At 42.8% G+C, this 17180-nt stretch overlaps 1 protein-coding gene across 2 annotated transcripts in view; it reads left to right on the plus strand.

The window, feature by feature from the left end:
* Nucleotides 1–17180, plus strand: part of HEPHL1 (hephaestin like 1) — a 36869-nt gene that overhangs the window by 1241 nt on the left and 18448 nt on the right. Inside the window, exons 2-8 of one of the 2 annotated variants that reach the window (XM_052812961.1) lie at nt 8298–8542; nt 9315–9527; nt 11343–11522; nt 12528–12782; nt 13824–13992; nt 14716–14855; nt 15034–15165. In XM_052812961.1, coding sequence (XP_052668921.1) covers nt 8298–8542; nt 9315–9527; nt 11343–11522; nt 12528–12782; nt 13824–13992; nt 14716–14855; nt 15034–15165 — 1334 coding nt within the window. Of the gene's footprint in view, nt 1–8297; nt 8543–9314; nt 9528–9602; nt 9690–11342; nt 11523–12527; nt 12783–13823; nt 13993–14715; nt 14856–15033; nt 15166–17180 lie in introns of those variants that run through there. The other variant, XM_052812962.1, reaches the window with a different exon arrangement.

Here is a 17180-nt window from a genome sequence, read left to right on the forward strand (position 1 = left end):
TTCTGACTTTTCAGGAAATCCCAAGCAATGGCGGACTTTTCTCTAGTGGCCAGTAATTTCAGAATCACTCTCAGCTGGATTTCATAAAGGAAATTATTTTGCCACAAGCAGGAGGCAAGAAAGAGTTTTATTTTTCAACACAAATTTGTGCTTATGCTCTTAACAACTAGAGGTTCCAGATAGCATCCAAGTCAATAGGTATTCCCTTTATAGGTAGAATTCAGGGTAATAGTTTGTTCCCAGCCCATGAAAACAAGCTTTGCTGGAAAGGTTATTCTTCAGTTGTGTTAAACTCTTTAATTTCTCACTTACCTACTCTTTTTAGCAGAGGGTAACTTTCTCCAATCCCTAAACTGGAAGACCTCTCACTAAAAATAGTTCACCTTTAAGTGAAGGGCAGCTACTTGTAAATCCACATCAATACCACTGAGAGATTGGAATCTGTTCTGTAAATTGTACTTTTAAGGCTGTCTGCACTTTGTGCTCCCTGAATGTCAAGTGGCACATTTACTTTAAAGTCTGTGACATAAATGTGATGCCTTTTACACGGCACGACAGGGAGGGAAGATAGCTTATGTCTTCAGTCATCGCTGTAATGTAATAATTACAGAATGTTAATTCCAAAGGGTTTACCCACAGAGGATTTTAATGTAGACTATACATTCAAAGCTGGGGAGATGTTTGCGACGAACTCCTTACGTGCAGAATAATAAAGTGATTCTTGTAACTAGTTAACTCCATTTCCAAACTGTATTGAGTTGAACCAGAATAAAGTGCTATATTCTGGAATAATAGCGTGTCTGTGTAAGCATGTGGACTAAATAGTGAACCAGTAATAGCTGTTTTGACTATTTATCTCTTTAGAATAACTTCTAATGTGAATTTAAAGCATTATACTAATGGGCTACTTTTCAGCTAATTAATTGGTTCCTATGGATATTACCAAAAACATAGTTTCATAAACAAAGTTTAAGGATCAGTTCTTAGGCAGGGACAGGAATGCATTTTGAGCCAGCTGTGTTCTGCAAGCAGCAACGCTCTGGCTCTCTGAGCCTTGCACTTCTCGCCTTGTGATGCATCCTCACAGCACCCATCTGATGGGGCACTATGCCAGTTTTATTGATAGAGAAGTGAAGATAAAGAGGTTGCAGACAAACTGATTATCTTTAAAAAGAGTCAGTGCATATACATAAAGGAATGCTCCCTTTGATTCCAGCTAGCCCACAGAGATATAATCAAAACCACTTATTCTTCACTACTTAATAAAACTGCTGAATTAGCAAGAGTGTAATGGAAAGTGTTACGTTACCTGGATCAGATAGTGAGATTTAAAAGATGATTTTCAAAGTTGCTGTGCCAAAGTCGATAATACCTTCCTCAGCCTTTAGTTTTTAGCAGTAAAGAGGAGAAAGGAGACCTCGGTAGCTGAGGCATGGGGCTGGAAATCAGGTGAGCTGGTTCTGGCACAAGGCACGGCTACGCTGCTCAGTTCCCGCTGTGCTGGTGCTGAGTGAGCTGCCTCCCCAGCCAGGAGCCGTCGAGCTGCATCAGCACCTCGCTGGGTGTGAGCTGAAAAGGCTGCCTCTCGTCAGAGGTGATTAACCCAAATGCAGCCCTGTGTTAACATAACTATTCTGCTTGGAGGTTAATTTTTATTATGCCTTGTGTTGCTGCAGTGCTCAAGGGCCAGCCTGCTGCTTGCACAGAGCAAGTATCTTGCTGTGCATCAGTGCTTCTTATGTAAAGAGAGTAATGAGGCTGTTCACCTCTGCCATTTGTCTTGTCTACTTGAAGCCTCAAGCTGTTCCACTATTTCTCATAATTTGGAATGTTATGAATGAAATCAAGACATTTCACTCTTGGTTCTCCCTTTGAAAATTAAGCTGACATTTTCTGAAGCAGACAGGACTTTGGAAATCACAGATCCAGATTACGGCCACTGAGTATAGGTGAGCTGGGAAGGTGTTCAACATCCCCTCCCACCTGATATAACTGGTGAAAGAGTTGACATCATTAAACCATGGTGGACTGGACACACAGGGTGCAAGGTGCTGTCAGTGCTGCTGGACATGCTGCAGATCCCAGTGAGATTTTGTGGGTTAGGGCATGAATATTGCTGCAGTAGGAGGGTGAGCTCAGACATTGCCTTCTACCTTTAATGGTCACACAGGCAACAGCCTTTCAAGAGAAAAATACACCTAGGTGTTGTGGCTTGACATACATCAGTCTTTCCCTCCCTGCTGTGGCTCATCCCTCAGGATTATAGTTTGGCTGATAATCCGTTTGAATTAATTTGGTACTAGTTGATATGATGGACACTTAAATCTTGCTCTGCTGGTGGTAGATGTTATTAAGTTTAGCCTGATGTAACAGCTTATCCCCTCTCTTTAGGCCACCAATCCTACATTTATCTGGGCCAAGTCTTGCACCCACCAACACTAACGGGTGTTTTTTGTTACCACAGCATCAAACACGGTTTGTGCAATGTGCCTATGAGGAGATCCCACCCAGATAAATGACAGTGAAACTATCGTCACAGATGCTAAACTAATGGCGAAGTCATCACGTGGCCAAATGACCCAATTGCATCAGTGGAGATGATAATTGTGGGAAGGGTCAACATCAAAAGGGCATTTGAGGTGAAATCCTGGCTCTAACGAAGCCTGAGAGGAGTTTGGTATTGACTTCAGGGGAAGCAGAAGTTTATTCTAGGAGAGAAACCATTATAGCCACACTTAACCAGTGACACCTCAGAACTTTGCCTAAGATTTTATGGGTTTGATTGACCTCTTCTGTGGCTCGTGTGGGTCAGAAAAGGCCTAAAACATCCTTCGAGGACATTGGGTCTCTCTCTTTTGAGGACACACACTGTGTTGCTTGATGCTTGTGGTCAGGGCACCATCTACAAATGTGAGCTGGCACCACTGGTCCCCCTCCCCTGGCCATTCCTCTAGCACAGACATTGCATTGGCCTTAGCACAGGAGTCATGGTTTGGCAGAGGGTTACCCTGAACAGGTTACATGACCCAGGGGTTAAAATGATTGGGGCAGCCTGAAGCCATGGCCACTGTCCTGGCTTACTCCAGCCACAGGAAAAATGGGGAACTCTGAGGAAAAAAACCTGTTATAAACCCAGCCACAGAGTACGTGAAGAGGGTAGACAGTAAGGAAGGTTTTACCACCAACAGATTTTAGGGAACAAACCCGTAAAGATAGTTGTTTAAATGGTTGCCTGTGTGAAATCTATGGGACTTTAGTGGAACAATGGTAATAAAAGAAAGTTTGCATTTGCCTACAGTTGCACCCAGGAATGTACAGTGGCTATTGGGCATGTTAACCGCAGGAGAAAATTTGGGACTCTACGTCTGGTAGTTATTCGAAGGGCTGATTTTTCAGTAGAGATTACAGTGGCTAACAAACTCAGCAGGCTTTGAAATTGTATCAGTGAGGGATCTGGCTGCAGTCTACTGAGAAGCTGTTTGCTTGGCCAAGCACAACATGTAGCTCTTTCCTTTTCTTACTGCACACTGTATTATAGTACTTATGTAAGCACCTCTTGAAAAAAATAACTTGTTAGGTTGTAGCTCTGTTTCTTAAGATCAAAGGTGACATAAACACAGTAAAAATGTTGGCAAAATACTTTTTCTGTGTGATAAAAGAAACAGGTGTAGAAACTATACTTAACTTATGGTCTACCCTAACTCATGGTCCTACCCTGAGAAGGCAGGCTATCTGCATGTCTAGTCTTGATTTGAAGTAGAATCTACATGACACTCTTGTTTTACTCTTTCTCTTATTTGGAAGAGTCATAGTGCTCATCACTGCAGGGAGATGGATGTCTATAATTATGTTAATACTTATTTTTAAGGAATTAGAGTTAATTCCCTATTAATAGCTCCCTGTCCCACTCATGTGCATTGCCGAATTTTCTTGGAGCTTAAGAACTGCTGAGAGTGGTCAACTGGCAAAATGAAATCAGGCACAGAAATAAAGGCAGGATTTCCATGGTTTTCTCAGTCTGAAGAAGACTTCTTAGGCCCTGATTCACAAGCCTGCTTACCTCTATATGTAACCTCAAGACTGGCCTGACTGGAGGAGATGAAGGAGGGAATTTAGGAAGCTCGTGTGTGTACAGCTCCAGAGGATGGAGTATTCCCCTTTCCTATAAGAAGTGGGACTGGCTGATCATCACGCCTTTCTGCACATGAATTGCAGGTTGACAACTGAGTTTGAGGGAGATAGTCAAGATTTAGAAGAGCAGCTTTTGCATCTGCACAAGACCAGAAAGATGGAAGAGGTTCAGGCAGCCATATCACAAAGCCACCAGGAGGATGAAGCAGTTTGAAGTGAGCAGGGGAGCATGAAGAAGCAGGGAGGTTTGTCTTCTTGTGACAAGAGAGAAATGACAGATAGGAGCCATTTTGGCAGGGGTTGCCCCGTAGAATGGGCACATTGCGACCACTGGAAGAAAGAGGCAAAGGCAGATTCAGAGTATTGGATGCGGTAAACCATTGCAGCATTTGGAGAAGCCACTGCTGCAATAACATATTGGAAAGTCAGTGGGTGGGAAAGAATGAAACAGGAGATGCAGCTGAAGGGGATGTTTAACACAGTGACTGAAAATGTGAAGTGTTTCCCAAGGAAGCAGATGCCATCAAAAGAAGACAGGGAATGGTGTTTGAGAACTATTGTAAAAGACAGGAGATGAAAGGTCAGCAGGACACTGTCCTGAAGCTGAGAAAATCTCTGAGGGACTCTGGAGACGGGTGGTAAGGAACTGTGGGGTGGGAGATGTGCTGGTACAACTGGCACTGGCAGCACTGAGAAGCTCTCACTGAAAGAAAGAAGAGGGACAGGGGGCAAAACTCTGTGTCCCTTTGATGGAGCAGCAGGGACTGTGGCACTGACCCTGTGCCAGCTCCCTCTGACACATCTGCTGGCTGCACTGCCGCACTGGGTAGAGGTACCAGCCCCACAGTGTGGCCACATGCCCATGATCCAGGCACCTGGGAGTGCAGAGAAGTCACTCAGACATGCATTCTTTCTATGAGCTTCCTATGGCTGATACCACTAGCTCCAGTGGGGGTAGTGGTAGTCTTTCTCCAAAGGACTTTAAGCACTGTAATGTGCATCACAGCAACACTTGTAAAGAGGCACAGAGGTACCAGCTACTTGCAAGGCTGAAATGGGCACCCAAAATTCCTCCTGGATGAAATGGGTCAGCCTCAACATCTAGACTGGGACTCACAACCACCAGTGTGCTCTGTTCTCGGGTACTGAGGGCAACCAAAAGGACTTGCTGAAAATACATGTCTCTATACAGGTAGAAGAACTGGGCTCTACCCCTCCCAGACAGAAGGAGGAGTGAAGCTGAAGTGTCTGCACTCCAAGAAACTCCCAAACATCAGGGCATTTTGGATAGGAAACTCTTCTGCCCTTTGCAGAGTGAGGATCTAGAAGGAAAGGAAGCTGTGAAAGAGCCTGAGTCTGTAACGCAACAGCAAGGCCATCAGGGACATGTAGGATTTGTCTCCCAGAGTTGATTGGTTGTTTTCTTTTGGACAATGGTTAAACAAAACCCATAATTAACCAGGGCCAAGAGGCCAATTTGCTCCTTTCATGCTGTAATCCCTTTCTGGCTCCATGACGCTTGCGTTGCTTGATGCCCTGCACGGAAGAGCATCAGCTACGTTGTGACTGGCCGCAGCTGATACCCATTGCACTGACGGTGGGCTCTAGCTCTGAACAGGGGGAGGATTTGAATAGGCCTCGTTTCAGAAAGCTGGCGCTAAAGAGTCGTCTTTTCCTGACTCATGGATGGCTTAAAGTAGGAGAGAGGCAGAGATCTAGCCAACAGAGATGCTACAGCAAGGCTTTAGGCACTGAGAAAATATCTGGTGCCTAAACCTACAGGGTTTTCTCGGGGTGATTTCTTGAACTTTAATACCTAACTGGATTTTGGGATCCCTGATCTATGCCTTTAAAGGAGTTAGGCTCATGTCAAGCATTTGAAAAAGCCTGATCAAGAAGTGCATTTTTCTGGGGTGAAGTTCTCCTGCAGGCGAGGCAGTGTATGCCAGGGGTGTGAAGTTATGGGAGAGTGTGCAATGTTGTCTGGCCAGAAAGCCAAGGGCATAAGGTCACTGTCATCATGGGGAAAGCACGGTGCCATGGCAACACCTCATTTAAAATATTTGGTGGCTGATGAAAATGGAAAAAATTCTGCTGAAAAATATCTCCTGAAAATAAGTACTTTCTGAAAAAAAAAATCTATTTGATTTTTTTCCTAGAGAAAGTTTCTTATAAACCATTTTTAAAATAAATTTATAATTTGAATTAGGGCATAGCCACATGAATACAGTGCCATGAGGTAAGGAAGCACGTGAATTTACACTGCACTACTACTGACACCACTTACTACTCTGTGGTAAGGGCTCTTGTAGGAGCTCTTCCCCCCAGGCAGTGGAAGGTATCTTCTCAGTCAGCGTGGTGTGACTTGCAAGGTCTTGCTGTGCACACAGACAGTTACTGCAGATCTGCTAATTCACTGAAAATCCAGACTTCTTGGCAACTCATTCCTTAACCACGCTTTTGGAGTGTATTTATCTGATACACATTATTCTGTGAAGAAGTAGACTGAGAAGCTTCGGTCCCTTCGCCTGCATCCTAGCCAACTGTTTCTGCCACAGCAGTAGCATTGGCAACATTTTCAGTTGTGCCAAAATAGCTCTTGGCTTGTTATAAAGCACATTTTTCAAGTGAAAAAGCATTCTTTTTGGAGGCTTTTATATCTGGATCACTTCAGGGATCTGGTTTAGACAGTGGCCACAGAGGTGTAATGACCACAGATGGGGGATGTTGTGAGTTATGGTGTCAAGCAGAGATGGCTTGAAAAGGGGGAGTAGTGGATCTTATGGTGAAGAAATTATAGCAAATCATACCTTTCAACTCATGTGACAACCAACACTTAGGTTGCTGGCACTGCACAAAAGCACCTAAATAAAATGGGTTCAAACAGGTGAACCGGCCAGTCACAAAACCTCACTATAAATATGAAATTGCTATATTTCTGCTAGTGGTACTTCATGAAAATTTAGCTCAGCTTTTTTATGAGTTTGTTAGGAAGCACAAAAGTTCAAACAGTCTTCAGGGGATACAAAAACTCATGGAGCTGTCAACTATAGTGAAATTGGTCATACAGTCCACTGCTGGTTGTGTAGCAAAGGGGTTCATTTCTACCCTTCTTGTGTGGGATATTTAGGGATGAAGAATGTGTACCATACTTGTCAGCTGTAACCTGGAGAGAAGTAAAAAAAGATTTTATATCATAACAGACGGGATGAACATGGGTTGCCAGTATGATGTTATACTTAAAAGGGCAAAACTAATTCCCAGTTGTGTAAGAAATATTGACTGGGAGCACCTCTGGCTTTAGCTGGAATATTACTTGCCTATTGTGTGAAGCTCTTGTGTTCAGACTTCAAAAGAGATAGAGAAATATTGGAAAGCTTTCAGAAAAGAGCTTCGGGAAAGATTTGTGGCATAAAGAACGTCAGTGTACTTGGTTTGTCCAGAAGAATGGTAGGTGGCAATTTAGTCAATTAATTAAAACTTATGCAAGTGCCTGCATAGAAAAGAACTCTTGATGGTATGTGGCTTCTTTGATCTGAGAGAGGGCTTGATGGGAACCAGTGGCTGGAGCGTGGAGCTAGATGATATTAGACTACAAATGCAGTTCAGGATTTGAAGGGAACAGGTATTTAATAGCTATAGTATGTCAACCACTGACTGTATGGTGTGTTCTCCATCACTTGAAGTTGCTATAAAAATAAACTTTGGAATTAGAAATTATGCATTTCATGCAAAAAATATTTCATGCTACTATTCTGGGGTGTCAAACTAGTTGAGTTGATTAGAATCGCTCTTACTGGCTTTTGAAAAAACTTAATTTGGTTTTGTTTTCCTTCTGAACAGTCATGCTTTCAGATGTGAGGTTTCAAACCTTCAAAAGAGGGAGAAGCTGCTAAAACTGTACAGAAAGGCCTGAGTGGCTGGTCCTCAAGTGAAGACTCGTAGTAACCATGCTAAAGACCAGACCTGCAAGCAGGATGACTGTAACTGTACAGAAAAGGGCTTAGACCCTGCTAGGGCTGTCCAGGTTTACTCCTCAGCTTTTATTCCACCAGCTGTGTGATATGTCCCAGGGAACTATTTATCTGCACTGCAAGCACCAGTTATTTGATCAACTCTTAAAGGAGTTTTTTTGTCTCTAAATTACTTTCCCTTCCCAATACTAGGTTTGCAAGTGTGTATGCGACAAGAGGAGCCAACCGGATAGGACGTGTGTACAAAAAGGCTATTTTTAGGCAATTCACAGATGACACTTACTCCCAGGAAATCCCCAAAGCAGCCTGGCTGGGGTTCCTTGGGCCAGTCCTGAAGGCAGAAGAAGAGGATGTCATTATCGTCCATCTAAAAAACTTTGCTTCCCGCCCATACTCTGTGCATCCGCACGGGGTATTCTATGACAAGGAGTCTGAAGGTAAATCTGGTTTGCCTTTTCCTCTGGAGTAGCTAATATCATGGCTAAAAGTTTGTCCAAGTATTTATTGTTCTGGCCATTGACATCAGAGGACTTTAGATCACACTGTCATAAACTCATCAGTAATTGCAGCTGATGACTAAAACCAGGAACAGCCTTGTCTCTTAAAACTTTTTGCCACAAACATTCGACGCCTGGGATAAATCCAGTACTGAAACAGGTTAGGTGGGTCTTTTTTCCTGAATTATTTTCCCAAATTAAGTCACCAAAGCATCTTCCCTCCTTCCTTCTACTTCTAGCCTGTTTGAATGGATGGAGTTCTTGTAAGTAAATGTTTTCCTCTGTATAGGGCTATAACGGGCGTGATTTAGTTTTCAGAATCCCAAATCTATGCATGTGTATTTTGGTTGGAGGACTGTATGAATTTTCCTACATTCATTACTCTCACCAGTTTTCTGTGAGAAGACACACAATGTTAGCTGACAAAATGTGTAGATGGCTGATGAGAGTAAAGAGCCGAGGAAAAATTAGAGCCTGTTAACACATTTTTAAAGCTTTGTCTACTGATAAATAATGGATTTTAACTCTCGAGATTTTTTTGACATTTTTACCAGAACTTCTGAGTTTTTTCAAAATTTCTCAGTGATTCTGTGTTTGTAAGTGCTACTATTATTTTATAAATCTGTGATAAAATAGAAGAAATTAGACATTTATTTAAGAAAAATAGTTAGGGGTGGGGCTAAAAGCTTCCTTTTTTCTTTTAATGTATTAGGAGCACTTTACCCTGATGGAACCGGCGGTAAAAGCAAAGAGGATGACTTTGTGGTTCCCGGTGGAAATTACACGTACACATGGCCAGTAAGGAAAGATTATTCCCCAACTTTGGCAGACTCAAACTGCTTGACTTGGATTTACCATTCTCACATTGACACACCAAGAGATATTGCATCTGGTTTAATTGGGCCACTGCTGGTTTGTAAAAAAGGTACTGAGCTAGGAACACTGATGAAGCAAGCCCCTCTGCCAAGCTTGGCATCTTAACAGTCATTTTTGCTTACAGGTATAAACATGATGGTCTAGAGTCTATCCCTACATAGCCCATAAAAAGGGGCAAGGAATAGCTGGGCCATTCCAGGAGCATCCCAGGGTAGGTATTGTAGCTCTGGGACAACCCCCTTCCTGCTCCCCTTTGGCTTCACGACAGATTTGCCTCGGCTGGTGGAGGGACTGCAGCATGCTCTGTGGCCAGCCAGTTGTGGCCGAGACCAAAAATAAGCATTCCCAAACTGGGATCATTTCAGGACAAGCAAAGGACTCATTGCCCAGGAAGTGAAATTAGGGCTGGGCGGGTGACTTCGGCATTGGCATTTGCATATTTGAAACCCCAGTGTTCTTCGTCATTTTTTCCCCATATGGATTATATATTTATTTTTGCTCACAAGTTGTATATCACAACCATTCGGGGATGTGTGCTGAACAGCTGATGTGACAGCCTGTTCTGTGTACTTTATAGCCTGCTAATTTTGTGCTGGAGCCATCAGGGACCACGTACCAGCCCTCTCTGCCTTATCATCTGAGCCATTGCCCCCTCTCCCCCTGGGCACGTGTAACTCTGCCACCTCTTTCCAGTACCTCCCACAGTACAAAATCAGCCCTGATTTCACATATAGAACATATGAGTGAAGCAGGTTTTATTTATGAAGAAGAAAAAGACTTCAATGTGGAAAGGATAGGCCTGGTGTCCAGCTTAACTCACACAATTAAAATATCTCAGATTTTTATTCTCCTGGAGAGCCTTTGAAATCTGCAGAACTGCCTGAATGTGTGAAACAGCCAATAAGTATGCAATAATACATGAAGCTAGGAGATAATACATTCAAAACAATCCCAGCCTGAAAGGCCAGGTTAACTGCATGTTTGGTATTGAATTCATCAAGGTGGATATCTGCATGATGCTACTGCTGTAGTTCTTCATCCAACGGTGGTGGGTGGCTCCTTACAGGACTGACAGCAAGGCTCTGGGGCTCCCTTCCATAGGAGACAGGGGAAGCAAAGGTTTTCATGGGTTCAGAGGTAGACTAGACGATTAGATGAAGTGTAAACCTGCCAATGGTTGATAATAGACTACTCAGTATCGCCACTCCTATGGTCTCAGGTTGTTTCCCAAATGGTCACTCAGATAATGGTATTGAACTTAGCCTGAATAGATTATATTCATCCTGCTTTTTTAAATTTAAGTATCTAGTCCTAGATAATTGTTGAGGCTTCCTCGTTAGTCCGTGGAGAGTGAGCCACATTTAGATGGCCATTCTGAGGGTATGGTTCACCAGTTGCTTCAATGCAACAGAAATGCAGGCTGCCACTTGCCTCTTCTTAATTCCTGGCCAAAAAAAAAAAAGTCACTGGTTTGTGGCTGGATCAGGCCCATGATCTGGCTCACTGTAAGCACACAGGTGCTGATACTGACTAAAGGGCAGGGTTAGGTGCAGTAAGCCAAAGATGGGGAAAATGGGACCACAGATATTGGCAGGTACTTGCACTTCTATCAAGTCAAAGAGATCCTGAAATATCAGCTTGACTTAGATGAGATGAACTGCCTTCTGGAGGCACTCATCTGTTCAAAGGCTGTTGGAGGGGAGTCAAGATGCCTTAGAAGAGCAAAATTAGGTGAGATTCATCCTGCCCTATAGATCATGGACAGAGCACCATATTTCCTCGAGTGCTCCAAAGTTATTGTCACTTTTAAATTCAATCCCCTCCAAGGCTTTTTTTATCACTTTCCTTTTCGTTTGCAATTTAGGAACTGCAGATGAGACCTCAATAGAAGGGACTGGTGCTGCTAACGCTTTTGCCCTGATGTTTAGCATTGTAGATGAAAACTTCAGCTGGTACCTCGATGAGAATATAAACACCTTCTGCTTAGAACCAGCCTCAGTTGACAAAGAGGATGAAGGTTTCCTGACCAGCAACCGAATGCATGGTGAGCAGGACTCTTGAGCAAATGGTGACCTACAGCAGTGACCAGGCTCTCTTCATTTCAGTAGGACTTTCTGTCCCTTGTGATGTCTCTCCTTTATCTATGTTAGCAAGGAATGGGTCAGGATGTTGAAGCACTGTGTTGATAAAGAGCCTCTCCATAAATACAGCACAACACACTAGTTTGCAGAAAGGAGATTCGGCTTTCACGCTCAGCTCTGCCACTTGTTTAGCATTTTACCTTAGGCAACAGATTTAAGCCATTTGGTGACTATTTGACCAGCTGTGAAAAGAGAAGAGTAAACTGCAGAGCACTTTGAGATGTTGTATTGGAAGAGTCCAGCATTTCTCAAAGGGCTTTGTGGATGGTGGGCTGGATGGAACAACCATTCCTGCCCTTCAGAGATCCATTGGCCAATAGTACTTTGTGCCATTTGGAGATCTGGTGCAAGTTAAATCCTAATATTTCTCTGTATTTTGGTTGTTCCATGGAGCTTAGGAGCTAAAATATTTTGCAAAATATGAGTTTCATTCTCCTAGTGTCCTGATACATTGTCAGGTGTGGAAGCTGAGCAACAGAGAGCTGACTAGGCTGATTTGACTGATATCATCATTTTCAAATCTAAATTGCTTAAGCCTGGCATATAATGGTATATTTATGACTCAGAATAGGAGGAAATAGATTTCAGACATGGTAAATAGCTGCAGAACAAGTTAACTTCATTATCAGGCCTTTTTGGTGATGGCTTGGCCTTTGCAACATCTTGATATTACCCAGGAAGTTTTTCACAGACCCAACCAGAGAATTTGGGCCATTTGATCATCCAGAGCTGTAAGCTGTGTGTTCAAAATGTTACTCTTCATCAAGGAGCCTGTGAGGGCCTTATTCAGTGTGGACATTCAGACAGTTTCTTTTCTGGGCCAGGAAAGGATCATCCTTAGAAATGGGGTCGGAGGCACTTGGCACTTCTCTTTTACCTCTCATAAAATCTCATACTTTTGTTTTTAGCTATTAATGGTTATATTTATGGCAATCTCCCCGGCTTGGAGATGTGTGCTGACACTTCCATGTCCTGGCACTTGTTTGGCATGGGAAGCGAGATAGATATCCACGCTGCATATTTCTACGGCCACACATTCACTAACAGAGACCAGAGGGCAGATGTCATCGGTCTGTTCCCAGCAACATTCATCACAGCGGAGATGACTCCCGGGAACCCAGGGAGGTGGCTGATAACATGCCAGGTTAATGAGCACTTACGAGGTACGCTGCTATAGATCTCCCTGATCCTTTCAGAAGTTCCAGCCTCTATTAGACTTGCAAAAGAAAACTGAGAGATATTTCCAGGGGCAGCAGGATTTGACACTTTTTTTGTGACTAACTGAACACTTTGGAACTATTTCACCAGATAAACATCATGAATATGAGTTTAGTCACCAGTGGAAATTATACAAGTTGGGCCAAATCTTCAGCTAGTATGAATGACTTAGCTGTGTAATTCATATGAGGAAGGCTTGCTAGACCCAGCGCTGACACCACGCTTTCTATGTAAACCAGAGATTTTGATAAGCAATGAGAGTAGCCTTTATCATCAGTTTTTAGTGTAGATAAGTACTTACACATAAAGAAAAATCATGCCAGCTGAACACTTCATAGCTTTTTCCTTTGCAGAAATCAGATGAAAATTGGCAGTGTTTTCAGAAACCTTTACGTGAAGGAATGTGACAGTGATGTTGTGATATTTGTGAGGTGCAAGAGCCCGAAAGCACGTATCATAAACTAGGTCTCATGACAGAAGATAGTGTATAATTATCATATCAGAGATGAGTTGGGAGAATTTTTACTTTTACAAACTTGCACATTGATTTCAGTGGGATTTGCATCGGGCAAAATAGACTTGATTCTGGCAAGCAACAAATCTCTTCAGTGTGGTTATAACCAGCCTCTATTTCAAAAAAAGTCAAGGGGAGATGATGCCATTTTGCACACTTCAGAAGGCACTCTGACCCCCAAAATCATTCTTACCACCCTTACCCAGATTAAGGAATTAAGTAAATAAGCCCACTAAAGAGTGTCATTGAAGTCACTGGGCTTCACCTGTGGCATAAAGTACCACCTTGCAAGAGAAGGGTGCTAGCATCCAGCCCAGTGTAGGCAGAAGAAGTCTTTAAAAATAGAAATTTACCCTAGTAATTGTTTCCAATCCATGTAGCTCCTAGAGAGTTTTGAATGTGCATTTGTACCCATGAGATTGCTGACTCCGCAGATGGCCAAGGACTGTCTCCAGAGTCTTTCTCCTCCCAGGTGGCATGGAGGCACTATATGATGTTCAGATCTGCCAGAAAAACCTGTCTCGGCCTTCGCCACTCAGTCACAAGAGAAGATATTATATTGCTGCTGAAGAAGTGCTCTGGAATTATGGACCTGACGGTTATGATAAATTCACTGGGCAGGGTTTAAATGCCACTGGCAGGTAAGCTTTCTTGTCCTCTCCTGTTGTGCTTTAATTTCAGGAGTCTGGGTGAGACTTCTCCAGTGATTCACCAGGGCTAGGTTCTGCACTGTTATTAATTTTAATTGAAAGGGGCAGGGAGGAATGGATTTAAACAACCTTGTTGGGAAGTTAGATTTGTAACTGCGATGTTCAGAGTTGCCTTCTGGAAGCACTTATCTTGCTCCATTAAGTCCATGGAGAAAGTGCGTCCTGGTGAGGTTTGCAAAGTTCAACAGAGTTAATGACTCTGTGTTGAGACTCCTCAGGCAGCTTTCATACTTACAATTGGTGTATTTCAGAGGTGCCATAATGGTAGATTTTTTCCCCCTGTTATTACTGATGAAGATGACTTGTATTACAGTATCTCCCAGGAAAGCTAACGAGGATTAGAGACACATTGTGCACAGGTAATGGCACAAGTCTTGCCCTAAGGTAGTTAGAGGTAAGTTGACATAGATGTCTCCCTAAGTAAGTTGGGGTTAAACACATGAAAGTCTAATGCACAATGAATGCCCATTTGTTAACTAATTTATAACTGTAATTCAGACCAGTAATATATCCTTTTGTCTGCTAGAAAAGTGTATGCAAACTAGTAACTCGGGGGGTCATTTCTCCCGTGTCTGGAATAATAACTTTATCCAAAATGAAGGGTTCTGCCTGAACCTCCAATTATTTAACCAGTCCAATTTGTTAATTCCACAGTGAATCTGCAATATATTTCACACAAGGGACTGACAGAATAGGAGGGCAATACTGGAAAGTTCGCTATGTGGAATATACTGATGCAACATTCAGTAAGAAGAAGATTTGGTCAGAGGACATGAAGCACTTGGGAATACTTGGTACAGTGAATATTTTCCCCTCCTGTCATTACATCGGGTTTGAATGCAGATCCACTTGGATCCAGAGGGGAATTTTGCGCATGCAGCTTCCAGTCAGCCCTTGCTTGTTTAGATGGAAATATGTTAGAGGGTAGTTCTTCTAATACCTTCCCTCCCTCTCTCACTCTCTTTTTTTAAGGCCCCATTATAAAAGCGGAAGTGGGAGATACAATACTAGTTACTTTTGCCAACAAAGCCAAAAGAAGCTACAGCATTATGGCCCATGGCGTAAGCTTCAGCAAGCTGTCGGAAGGTGCTCCTTACTTAGATGGTAAGTTCTGACTGTACTGTTGTATCATCACATCCAGAATACCTGAGTCTAAAGATTTTCTCGTGCTCTGCAGGTTTGTCCTTTTTGTGGATGCTAAGGCACAGAAGGGATGATTTGATTAGTTTGTACCTACCTTACATGTCACAACCCATGGGACTCCCCAGTCTGCCAATGTGCTGGCTGGTTCTTCCTCTTGGGCATGTGCCAGACAGGGTGTCTAAAACTAGCTTAAGTCCATGTTGAGCAAAAGTCACAAGCACAATCCAATCTACATTAGTTCTAATCTAACATCACTCAACTGCAGTCAGTGGATCTCCTCTGGACATGCTCCAGAATTACAAAGCTTAAGATCTGGCATGATGCCCCTGCTGAGTCTTTGGATATAGCTATCCACATGGTCTGGGCTGCTTCACTCCTGATTCTCTAATCCACGTCAGGCATTGCCCTTGCTTCACTGTCAGGATAGTCGGTGTCAGAGGCAGCTTTTATCTGATTGACCTGGAATGTGAAGCAGCAATAATCCTTATTAATCCTCATAAATATATAAACGCTGAAACGGAGCATTTACTAAAGGCTTCTTCTCGTTTTGTGCAAGGACAGGATCTTTATCACCTAAGTTTAACCATTAAGTGTTAAATGTCGTGTTTATTTGGTATGCATCTTTTTCAGTCAGTGACAAGAAACAAACCCTTCAGAGGGTGAGAAGTCCCATTTACTTTGAACACCTATTTTAGGAGACAGTAGGTCACCCTCTGGAGATGTGTTTCTGTCTCCATCAACTAGAGAAGCAGCCTAGAGTTTGGGTTAGGGAGTAAGCTTTAGATGGCTCAAGTAAGGTGAGCTGAATCCCATCCGTAGTGTCTACAGAGATAATATTGTGGTCTCTGAAAAGTTTTTGCTGCATTTGCAGCATTGAACAGAAAGGTAGGTTTCTTGTTGTCTAAATTGCTTTGTTTCCACTACAACGCATCAGAAAGAAACTCATGGGACAGAATCACTCTTTTGAGAACTGTGCTAAGAGAATTAGGTCAACATGTAAAACTCATAACATCATACAATAAAATCAATACAAAAGGCTTTATTAAGTTCTGTTGTCTCTAGTTGCTGAACTTGCAACACAACAAATTTGCCAGCAGGCCCCAATGCATCACGAAACAACTGGCTTGACTTCAGTCCTTAAGTTATCTGCACACATCCTAATGCCACCCATGTCAGATGTAGTTCCCTGATGGAAGTACAGCTTCCCCGTGCTCACAGTCCTGTCATGCTTTCATTTAATGCTCCCCAGTAATAGTGCCCATCAGCACTGCACGCTTTGGTGTTGAGAAAAATCAAACCAAATCCTACAATTCAGCGGCAGTGTGTGCAGCACACCTCTGGGTCTTTGGAGAGGAACCTGACTCCAGATTCATCAACAATCTTTCTGGCCCTTCTTCTCTCCTTGTAACCCTTGTGCCTTGGATTTCCATCGTATCTATCTACAAGTGTATACATGTAGAGGCCCTACAGGGGCTGTAGGTTTACATTGAAGGTAAATGATTTTTCAAGGGCTGTGCATTGTCTGAGTGCAGCTTATTAATGTGAAAATACTGTACATAAATGTACCTACAGACATCTACAGATGTCTGCAGACATCTTTTTTCAATTATGCTCTCAGGAAATACTCTTCCATGTTGCATTTGACACTTGACCAATCTCAGAGGGTTTTTAGCTCCAAATCAATGTTCTCCTTATTGAGCACTGTTGCAGGATGAATCTAGTAGTATCAGATCAGTACTGTTGAAGCAGTACTGGACTTTGTATTGCGGTTTGCAACAAATAGTTTGTGTTCATATGTAATACTGCTATCTTCACTCATGTCTAAGTTTTCAAGAGGATTTTCTTGGAGTATCAGCAAGGAGTATTAAATCGGTGCAGTCTGCTGCTGCCAGATACATCTGACCGTGCTGAGAAAATCCAGTCAATGGATGCCTAAACATTAAACAGAATTTCTGATTTGATCTTCCTCATAGCAA

This window comes from Harpia harpyja, chromosome 17, assembly GCF_026419915.1.
Source record: "Harpia harpyja isolate bHarHar1 chromosome 17, bHarHar1 primary haplotype, whole genome shotgun sequence".
NCBI classification, from domain to species: domain Eukaryota; kingdom Metazoa; phylum Chordata; class Aves; order Accipitriformes; family Accipitridae; genus Harpia; species Harpia harpyja.